This window comes from Lynx canadensis, chromosome B3 (assembly GCF_007474595.2).
Source record: "Lynx canadensis isolate LIC74 chromosome B3, mLynCan4.pri.v2, whole genome shotgun sequence".
NCBI classification, from domain to species: Eukaryota; Metazoa; Chordata; class Mammalia; order Carnivora; family Felidae; genus Lynx; species Lynx canadensis.
In genome coordinates, this window is record NC_044308.2 from 143968323 (window position 1) to 143979934 (window position 11612).

Here is an 11612-nt window from a genome sequence, read left to right on the forward strand (position 1 = left end):
TGGCTCATATCATGATCTGACAGTGCATGAGACTGAGACACATCTCTGAAAGCACAGAGCCTGCTTGGGATTCTCTCTCTCCCTCTCTCTGTCCCTCCCCTGCTCGTGTTCTCTCTCTCTCTCAAAATAGGTAAAAAAATTTTTTAAGACCACATACTGTAAGACTCCATTTATATGAAATGTCCAGGGGGCGCTTGGGTGGCTCAGTCGGTCGGGCATCCGACTTCGGCTCAGGTCACGATCTCACGGTTCATGGGTTTGAGCCCCATGTCGGGCTCTGTGCTGACAGCTCGGGGCCTGGAGTTGCTTCGGATTCTGTATCTCCCTCTCTCTCTCTGCTCCTCCCCTGCTCTCACTCTGTCTCTCTCTCACTCTCTCAAGAATAAATAATGATTAAAAAAAAAATTTTATATGAAGTGTCCATAACAGGTTAATATATAATGAGATGAGATCAGTGGAAAGGAGGGAGGTGGGGTGACAGCTAAAGGGGTGACAGCTAAAGGGGTGACAGCTAAAGGGCTTCTTTCAGAGGTGATGAAAATGTTTGCAATTACAGAGTAGAGATGATTGCACAACTCTATTAATATAGTCTACTGGACTGTACAATTTAAACAGGTAAAATGTATGTGAATTATATATATCTCAATAAAGCTGTTACCAAAAAAAGAAAGAAAAAGTAAATAAATCATCTGGTAATTGTAAAAGGCAGAGAAATGTTTCTTTCCAACTAAAGTAAGCTTCATCAGCTATGTAATTTAAATTTCTCTCATATTACTGATAGACAGCAGCTTTTGTTTCAGTAACCATCTTAACATATTATTTCACAAGGATTATCAAAACTTCATAAATGCAAACCTTGCTTTTTTAAAAAATAAATATTTCTAGAAGAAAACATATCCAGCCTTATCACTTTGGTTACATAAAACCATAACAATGCTGATGTTTTCAGAAACATTTCTTGTCCTGATACAGTCTAATATAAAAATGCCATCCCTGACACTTGAATTAACTGCTAAAACTGGGAATAGAGCACTCCCAGTAATTTCCCAATTTGCTGCTAATTAGACAATATATCCCACATACCCCAAAGCAGTGTTTCATCGACATTTTCCCAGATTAACTTTAAAGGTACATCAGAGGGGCGCCTGGGTGGCGCAGTCGGTTAAGCGTCCGACTTCAGCCAGGTCACGATCTCGCGGTCCGTGAGTTCGAGCCCCGCGTCGGGCTCTGGGCTGATGGCTCGGAGCCTGGAGCCTGTTTCCGATTCTGTGTCTCCCTCTCTCTCTGCCCCTCCCCCGTTCATGCTCTGTCTCTCTCTGTCCCAAAAATAAAGGTACATCAGAGGGGCACCTGGGTGGCTCAGTCAGTTAAGCATCCAACTCTTGGTTTTGGCTCAGGTCATGATCTCATGGTTGGTGGGTTCAAGTCCGGTATTAGGATTCTCTCTCTCTCTCCCTGTCTCTCTGCCCCTCCCCTGCTCCCTCACTCTCTGTCAAAATAAATAAATAAACATTAAAAAAAAAATAAAGGCACATCAAAAAGGTGGTTTGTTAATACACTTACAGACTTTTCAACAATCTGATCTCAAATACTTAGAGTTAAAAAACGGAGCAAATCCATTTGTGACAGAGCTGCAAAATTATTTTTAAAGGATTGCTGTATACCCATTAATTATGAAATCAACATCTTTCTCAACAGTGAAGAACAGAAATACTATTTCCAGGGGTGCCTGGCTGGCTCAGTCGGTAGAGCATGCAACTCCTGATCCTGGGGTCATGAGTTCAAGCCCCACCTTGAGCGTGGAGCCTACTTTAAAAAAAAAAAAAAAAAAAAAAAATTAAAAATAAATAAATAATACTATTTCCAGTTAAAAATATATTTTTATAATATACTTAATATGTAAGTTGAAAACTAAATTCAACTCCCTGATTTTACTTCTTTTAAACGAAAAGAGAAATCCAATGATTTCAGTTTAATTCTTTCACAGGAAAAGGGTAAAGTACAACAGCCTTAAAATGGAATTTGGGTGTCAGGGTAAAGGAGGTCTATTTACCTTTGGATTTCATTTCTGTTATTTATGTTTTTAGAAAATTATGAGTGGCAAGAACATTTCTCCTTCTGCTCTTGATTTTAAATTGGTGATATCTTCCTACAGACCAAGAACTTGGAGTTAAACAGAATCACCTCTGTGTCACGTAAAGAAAGGTCAAAGTTTACGCACATGGCCCGAGTCACAAACACCCAACTGCAAACATCTCCGCGCTATGGTCTCCAGAGGTCCCTCCTGGCTTCACCCCTGCGCCCACCGTAGAGTAGCCGGTTAGCAGCAATCTGAAGAAGCATTTTCCAGCCACCCCTCTTTCTGTTTTCAGTGCACCCCCATCATGTAACTCCCGTTTCTTCACATCCCTTTTCCCTCTTCCTCTCCCTGTCCCACTAGAATGCAGTTCCTAGAGAAAAACCTGCCCTCCCACATTTCCATGTCTTCCTTCTACTTAGGGGAGAAGCTTTCTAATAAATGAGTAAGTACAGGAATAGAAATGCCAATACATCCAAGTCTATCCTGACTTCGTACAGAAATGAAAAATAGGGTACCTTTCAGAAAACCTACCTTATCTTTACACCATCTGGAAACCCTAGTAGAATGACAGCGCATGACTACAACGGGACACAGCTTCATGGATAACATGAGCTCCAGGAGAACAGGTATTCTGTTAACCACGGCAGTGCCTGGCACTTTTCAGGTCCTTAAAAAAATACTTGTTGAATGAATGACAGATGACAGCAGCCTAGAAATGTTAACGTAATCTTGCACAGTGGGAAAAGAAAGTGGCCAAGTGGTAACTAATTTAGCAAAGCTAGAAAACCAAAAGTTATTGCACGTGAGGTAGGGGTTAGGCGGCTCAGGAATGATTAGAAGCACCGGGATCTCTGGGGGTCCAAACAGTAACAGAAAGAAAACGGGACTGGCTTCAAATCTATAGGAGCAGCAGCTACACCCCAGAACTCCTTCTGTCCCTTCCCCATCAACTCTCCACCTTATCCCACCTTCCCCAAAAGCCGGCATATCCACAGTACCCCCCCAGTACCCAGACAGGACCAGAAACACCACTCTGCGGGAACTGACAGGTCCAGAGAAAAAATTAGCAACTTCTGGTAGTACCTCTCAAATTGTTGGGCCCCTGTCCTATCTCCTAATGGTGAGACTCCACACTTAAAGTTTGTCCACGCACACGGGGAGTTTTCAATCGGCCCACGCGCAATTACGAAAAGACAGCCAACAATCAGCAGACATTCAGAGAAAGGGTTCTGACATCAAAGACAAGGAGCAAAGCAGAAAAGAGAAGGAAAACTCAGAAGAAAGAGACAACGCAGGAAAGAGAAGAAAACGTCGACATAACATCTACGTGTGCACAGAAATCAACACAAAATGAACAAAAAGAAATGTTTAAAAAAAGTGCATCGCTTTCACGAAACAAAAACAGGATGTTATAAAAAGGAATGCTGAGAGCAAAAGTGAAAAATATCACAGCAGAAATAAAAGAGCAATGTAAGGACTAGAAGACACAGTTGAGGACCTCTTCCCAAAAAATCAGAACAAGCAGATAAATGAATGGAAAAACGCAGAAAAGGAAATTAGCAGCACACTCTAGAAGGTCCAACACCTGAATAATAGGAGATCACAAAGGCTACAATGGAGAAATCAGAGAAGAAACCATCAAGAGACAGTATGGAAAGCTTCCAGAGCCATAGGACCCAGTGTCCCCACCCGAAAGACCCACCAAGGAGCGCTAAGGTTAGTGAAAAGAAGACCGAGAGTTTCCAGACAAGTCACACAAAGTCTGGGGGATCACAATGGGGCCGGGCTGCTCATTACCAACAGCAGAAGGTGGACAGTAATGGAGAAATGCTTTCACACTCCTGGGGAAAAATTACTTCTACCCTAGAATTCAACACCCAGGCAGACTGTCATTCACGTGTAAGGAAGAAGCCTTTTCAGGCAGACCTTTTCAGGTCTCAAAAAATGATCTCTTGATGAACCTTTTCTCAGGGAAGCCCTTCTTCTAGCTCTACCAAAAGAAAAGGGTGTGAAATCCAGAAAGGGGAATTCAACAGAAAGACACCAAAAAAGTCCCCATAAGGAATGAAGAGAAGTCCTAGGAATACTGCTAAGCAGCGGGCTCAGAGCGCAATGGGCCTAGACAAGAGGAAAACAAAAGGCTTTGAGGGGTGGAAGGTGACAGGCGAGGCAGGGGACGAGGCGCTCCAGTTACAAAGCTGGGCCTGTACTGAGCACTGTACACGGGCATCTAAGCTAAAGGGAGAAAACGTAATGCATTCCAATCAACACAGAAATAATTCCGTCTCGGTCAAGACAGGGCACTAACTGCACCCCATGTGGCTCAGTCGTTAAGGTATTTATTTGCCTAATGATAACATAAACACTACCAACTTAAACAGAAATTCTTATATGACCATATTTGGAAAAAGGACGAGAGGGGACAGGCAGGGAGGGAAGGAATATAAAAGTTCTACAGCCTTCTTTCCCTCAACAGAAGTCAACGGAGAAGTCAGAAAGTGAGCAGTACAAGCACGCTTTACAGAGGCATGGAATCTGAGGCAAGATTTGCTAAATAACCAGTATCCAAGATGCTTGCTCTCTCCCACAGGAACACGGCACCTACTGCCTAGGATGGAGATGCTGGGCTGAGGGCAGAAGGCCCTGGTCCCTGAAGACTTCCTGGCACGGGCTGCTGCCTTACCCTGCACTGCCCACAGGCCAATTCCACACGAGATAGAAGTCACCCTGATTTGGGTTCAGTTGCCGTTATTTGGTTGTCACTGGCCGCTGAATGTGATCTGAGACAGGGGATTATTAAACAGAAACAGAGGGGCTGGAAGTGGCTGCTTGTGAAAGTCCGAACCCAGAGTTACTAAGTAAATGCATTACTTTAATAAAGGTAACGTTATATTTGGAGAAAATCACTCCACACTATGGTCGGAAGTGCCGTCAATCTCAACTTCTACAACTAAGGTTAGATGGGTCTTTCTTGGTCAATTTTACCTGATTTATTAAACGCAACAGAGTATGAAGTATTAAAACGAGGGAATGATGGAATGAACAGACGGGTTTTTTGTTCTGTTTTGTTGTTTTAATGTTTGTTTATTTTTGAGTGAGACAAAGGGGCGCCTGGGTGGCGCAGTCGGTTAAGCGTCCGACTTCAGCCAGGTCACGATCTCGCGGTCCGTGAGTTCGAGCCCCGCGTCAGGCTCTGGGCTGATGGCTCAGAGCCTGGAGCCTGTTTCCGATTCTGTGTCTCCCTCTCTCTCTGCCCCTCCCCCGTTCATGCTCTGTCTCTCTCTGTCCCAAAAATAAATAAACGTTCAAAAAAAAAAAAGAAAATTGAGTGAGACAGAGTGTGATCGGGGGAGGGGCAGGGAGAGGGAGACAGAATACGAAGCAGGCTCCAGGTTCTGAGCTGTCAGGACAGAGCCCGACACAGGGCTTGAACTCATGGACCCCGAGATCATGACCTGAGCAGAAGTCGGACGCTTAACCGACTGAACCACCCAGGGCATCCCAACAGTAGGATTTTAGGATGCCTGGTGGAGGGAGTTAAATCCTACAGCAAGAAAGGAATTCATTTGGGTCTGTGGGCTTGAGAGCTTCAGCGAGGCAGGTGCTGATGGGAACGAGGGGAAAGCTACAATAAAATAGGGGTTTCAAAGCAGGTGTCTGAGAGGCAGTCCCAGGCTAATGGTGGTCCCGTGGAGAAGAGAACCCCCACCAGAAGCTGGCTCTGAAATGATCAGGGAAAATGTCAAGAGCCTCGGTTACCCAAGGGCAGCAGGGACAGGGGTGGAGGGCAGATCAGGTGATCGCTCAAATCCCTAACAGTGTTTGAACCCAGGACTCTGACTGCGGAGGCTGGAGAAATCACTGCGTCCCAGTGACATTAGGAGTAACCTTACAGTAAGTTCGTCTGTCTCCAAAGCAGCTCCAATACAAAGACAGGATTGGACTGAAACATGATTCGATTCCAGTTTCTCTCTGAGTTTCTAATTCTTTACGAAAGATAACAAAATCCAAAGTCTCTTATGATACAACTGATCCTTTTTGCAAAATTTTAATCTGAGAACAATTTTGTTGCCAGTTACCTACCGGTCAGTGAAACTGACCCAAAACCTAATATACAACACAGATTGTTCAAATCATGCTGTAAAGTACGACCTTTATTTCATAGTTAGTATCCATCTGTCCTCAAAAAAAATAGTTGTCTCTGGCAGATTTTTAAGTCCGTATATATAAAATTCAGATGGTCAAAACACCTTAAATCTAAGGAAAGTGTTATTTTCCTCTCATCCATCTCTCACTAAGAGATAAGAGAGTATTTGTGTGAGCTTTTCACACAAATTTAAGGTAACCTTACCATACTGTCATTCTGGACCGTTCTAAGAAGCTAAGAATCAAACTCGGGACAGGCACTAAAAGGTGTTATGTTACGGGGATTCGTTAGATGATGTGATTAGAGTTTTCGTGGGTTTTTAAAAAACTCTTTCAAAATTTCTTTAATTTTACTTTTTCTCCTTTTTGATTAAAAAAAAAAAAAAGGTAAAAATCTCTATCTGGTTTCTTCCAGCAAGATCCTTTTACCTTATTAGTCTCAAAAAATACTTTTTGTCTCTTTACCAAGAAAAGCACTCAACGGTTTCGCCGGACTTAATATAGTTTGGAATGAACAGCCCTGTTCGCTCATGTGTTCATCCGGCATCACAGACGTCAGCACACACGGCAGACTTCTGAGGGCAGCAGGCGCTGCAACACGAAGGGGGCAGAGGCAGGAGGAGCCACCCCAGCAAGCCCGTCCTAGTGGATTATTTTGCCTCGGGTGCGCTTGGGTTGTCTGCTTGCCCAGCAACCGGCTGCACATCATCGACTTTCTCAAGGGGCTCACGCAGTGGTATCCTGTTTGAGAGCAATTCACTCCAATTCCAGTGTGTTTATTTAAGACCTACACGTACAACAGACACTGCTGTTTACCGCAACACCCAATTCGTGGATGAGGTTTTAGGAGAAAAAAGGGAAGGCTGGCTTGTTAACGTTTAATGGTTTCAAGCGCCTCATCACATGCCGTGTGGTCAAACACCGTGCGTTTCAAATAGCTACTTACAAGTTACATTAATTTTTATCATGCAAACCCAACATTTGGGTTTGACTCCCTCGAATTCAGATCTTATTCACGAGACCTACTTCTCAAGGCGTTCCCACGCGATGCACATTCTACCTGAAGAAACCAGTGAGACTAAAATGTACCCTGAGATGTTTAGCACCACCAGTTAAGCCTACTGGTATAAAATTTGGGGAGAGCCATCCCACTCACAGCTGGGGCTGGGGACCCCATGCCAACAGCTACAGGAATTCACATGGACGACAGAGAGCTCTCGAAGGTACTGCTGCATTCGTAACGAGAAAAGCCACAAATGAGGAAATTAAAGAGGGCTAGCAAAGATTAATTCCATTCCTTTAGAGGAAGTACAGTGGCAGGGTAAAGGAAGGTGGCCTGGACCACAAATCGGGAAACCCACACTGAGGTGTGCACCCACAAGGCGTGCCTGCACCAGACGTGGGCTCTAGGCTTCCCACCTGGTCTGCAGGCCACACGAGAGCCAGAGCACAGGCCCCTGTGGTCCAGCCAATGCCAACAGGCGGGGACTTCAAACATCATCTTCATCTAGCTGCAACACGAGCCATTATACTTAAGCCATGAAAAAAAAAATTTAACACGTGAAAATTATTTTTATATAACAAAGATAAAAGTTAACAGATAACAACTTCACCTCCTTTACTCGTATTTGTGCTGTTTACTTGTAGAAATTTCGAAGTGCTTCATAGTGTTCTATTTTAAATGGTATCCAATTTGCATTAAAATATAGTTTAAAGAAATACACAGGCAAAGCAAGGTATTTCCAAGTTTAAATTAAGGTCCAGGATTTCAGAGAGGAAAACTAATCAAACTATAAACATAATCAAGGGAAAATTAAAGACCTGCAATGAAGGCCAAGAGGACTCTGGTCCCGTGCAACCACTGTGGCAATAAGAAAATAAGAGCCAGGAAGTCTGCTTTTAAAACTTAAGAACTTGAGGGGTCCCTGGGTGGCTCAGCCGGTTAAGCGTCTGACTTCCACTGGGGTCGTAATCTCGTGGTTTGTGGGTTCCAGCCCTGCACCGGGCTCTGTGCTGACAGCTCAGAGCCAGGTGCCTGCTTCGGATTCTGTGTCTCCTCTCTCTCTCTCTCTCTCTCTGCCCCTCGTCCACTCACACACTCTCTCTGTCCCTCAAAAATGAAATAAATGTTTAAAAAAAATTAAAAAAAAAAAACCTTAAAAACTTGAATACCTGTACTTTCCAAATTTCCCCAAAGATTCCTCCCTAAGTGTCAAAATCTGGGCTGAATAAGCTGTGTTTCTTCATTAAGTTTCAAGATTTCTACCTAATTGTCATTAGACACACCTACCTAGCAAGATTTGGGAGGTGGGCAGAGGCTGGCCCTCTGCAGGACAGGACTCCACACGCTGGAAGTTTCAAACATCATGCAGGGGGTGACTCCAACGACTCAACAACCCCCAGGCGGATGGATAGCTTCTATCTGTTTCCAGAGGAGAAGTAATTCCTCTTGGAAGTCAGGGCGCCTACTAAGGCTCCACAGTTCCACCTGATGGACCATTTTTCACCTTCCAAAGGCAGTTACTAGGCGTCCTAAGTACACTAAAGTATGGCTGCACATAATCTTAACCGGTAACGCACCTCTGTAGAGTTACAATGGTGTATGATGTTAACGTGCATGAAATTCAATACTTCTATTCTAGAAGTAGTGTTTAGTAGTATTAGTAATTCATTAAAATGCCACCTTAAACTTAAGACCATTTTTCTTTGCTGTAATTTCAGCTTTACACTTCTGTGCAAGCTGAGTTGTTAGGACGATGTAGTTTATTTGCAATCATAATTTCCAAAAAGCCAGAATCCAATTTTGAAAATATTTCTAAATTCTAGCACACGGCTTCTGTCCAGATTTGGAAAGGTCAAATCTCATAAGACCTCCCCACATGCTGAGAAGAGCCTGCTCGCGCGAAGTCCACCAGCTCTCGGAGGGGCTGGTACCGTCGGGTGGTGTGCAGACTAGGCAAGAACCCCGGATGTATAGGCTGTCCAGCTCTCAGACGAAGCCCCACAGGGGCGCTACTCAGCTCGCAGGCCAGAGGCCAGCTGCAGCACACATTTCCACTAGCACTGCCCTCCCTCTGCTTCCTTCTTTCAGTCCCACTTTTACTCACACACCGGCACCGAGTCGACCTGACGGTCGATCTGTCTGGATGTCAAGATCAAATGCCTCAGAAAGGCAAGGCAAATACAATATTCAGAAGGCTCAGATGTACCAAGCGCCAGACTGTGAAAGTGAGTTATTTGGTTGGAAACCAGGTCACTGACAAAGGACCCCGGAAAGTAAATACTCTCATTTCACTGATGTTGTAAATAACCAAGAATGGTGGTCCCCACCGAAATAAAGCATAAGGGGCTGTCTTGGGGCTCTGGACCTCCTTTCTGCCTCTGCTCTCGCAAAACATCGTTTCACTATAGGGCAAAACACAGAAGCCGTCTAGAAAATATCTCAACTTGAGTACTGTGAGTAAACAAAACCCCAAATTCCAGTTGCCATTCTGGCAGAGTAGGAGGCCTCACCTGAGAACACATTTGTTTCTTCACGTAACTATCAGCTTCGTCAGGCCCAAAGATTAGAAATCACCGGCTCAAACTGCACAGCCCCAACCCAATGACGCAAGTGACCCAAGGGGAGGGTCTGCATGGTCTGCCCTGAACGTGAGCACTGCATCTTCCTACCAGGTCGTTCCAGGGGAGTCTGAGGGTCTTGACAGGATGTCCACGTTAGAGAGGAAGTGAAAGGGTTTTACTTGACGCTTGTAGCTATCTTCGGGATTCTTATGATCGTCAAACGGCCTAATCGAACGTTTATCCTACTAAAGCTAAGTACGTTATTTGATCAATGATTACAGTCCTGACTTCCTTGAGTAAACTACAGAAAGCACGCAGAGATCTGAGGAAGAAAGTTTTTAAACGTCTTCCGTATACTGACAGTTGCAGCTACGCCCAACATATTACAAGAATCTAGCACAATCACGATGAAAAAAAAAAAATCAATTTGCTCTCGCAAAATAAGGCTTTTAACCTGAAAACTCCCTTGGAGGTGTCACAGTAAAGGGTGTTCAGGCCCTGGACGTCAAGGGGGTGTAGGCTGGCTGTCACCCTTAGAATTGGTCTCCCCGGAAATGCACATGCGAGTAGGGGGCCCACCGGGCGGTGTAGGAGGCAGACGCAAAAATCACGCGCGGCTGCCCCCGCAAGCCAGCAGGGGGGGCGGGGGCGGGGGCGGAGGCGGGGGGGGGGGCCTCCACGCCGACTCCGGACCCCAGAGCGAGGGGCGGGGGCGGATTTCCCGGGGAGTGCTGCAGGAAATGATATCCAGACTCGGAGGGTGGATCTAGGAAGCGGCCCGGGCGATGGCCGGCGGCGGGGAGCGAGTGGGGGTGGGAACGGAGGATGTGGCTCCCAGGGGCAGGATGAGGGGGCGGGACGGCCGAACGCGGGTGCGCCAGGGCCGAGGAGGAGGGCAGGGAGGGGATCGGCAGCCGCTGAGGGGCGAGGGCGCGAGGAGCGGCCTTAGAGGAAGGGGGCGGCGGGGCTGGGGGCTTGGAGAGGCCGGAGCGGAAGCCCGAGGGCGGGGAGGAGGAGCGGGCCGGGGTCGGAGGGGCGGAAGGGCAGGCCGGAGCCCCGCGCGCACTTACCCCACTCGAGGAACTCGGCCACATACTTGTCGCGCCGCAGGGCCGAGTGGCTGCACTCGGTGTACAGACAGACGAGCACGTCGAGCAGCGTCTCCACACTCAGGGCGCTCTCGTTGCGCCAGGGCCCGTCCAGGAGCAGCTGCTCCAGCTTCTTGAGCCGCACCTTGGCCGACATGGTGCCGCGCGGCCCGCTCCCAACGCGCCGGACTCTCGCTGCCCGCTCGGCCAGTCCGTCAGGGCGAGCCCTCGGGGGCCCGGTAGCCGCGAGTCCCGGCAGCAGCGGCGCCTCGTTGCCGCCCCGTCCGCGTCGTCGCGCCCCGGCCTAGGCCGACATCTTGGGCTCGGTCCCGGCGGCGCAGCGTCTGGGGCGCCGGGCCCCGCGGGTCCATGGGCCGGTCTCCTCCCCTCGGCGCCGCCGCCCGCCCCGCCCGCCGCGGCCCGCCCTCGCCTCGCCCTGCCGCCCGCCGCGCGCCCTTCAGCCCCGCCCGCGGCCGCGCCCTCCTCGCCTTCGCCGCCGTCCGCCGACCTGGAGCGCCGCGGAGCGGAGCGCAGCGCAAGCCCGGCCGGCGCCCGAGCCCCGACCCCAGCCCCGACCCGGCGGCCCAGCCCCGCGGCCCGCAGCCAACCAGGGCGCGGCCAGCGCGGGCGCAGCCAACCACGGCGGGGCCGGCCGCCGCCGCGCTGACCTCAGCGCGCCGCCCCGCCCCTGCGCTCCCGGCTCCCGGCTCCGGCTCCCGGCGGGATGGGACCTC

The 11612-nt window shown here is 48.0% G+C and overlaps 1 protein-coding gene across 1 annotated transcript in view; it reads right to left on the bottom strand.

Annotated features, from left to right (window-relative positions):
• The window catches only part of CDC42BPB (CDC42 binding protein kinase beta), a 105215-nt gene extending 94004 nt beyond the window's left edge, over positions 1-11211 (bottom strand). The window contains 1 exon segment of the mRNA XM_030320051.1: positions 10861-11211. Coding sequence (XP_030175911.1) covers positions 10861-11035 — 175 coding nt within the window. The 5' untranslated portion in view covers positions 11036-11211.
• Positions 11212-11612: the final 401 nt, after the last annotated feature.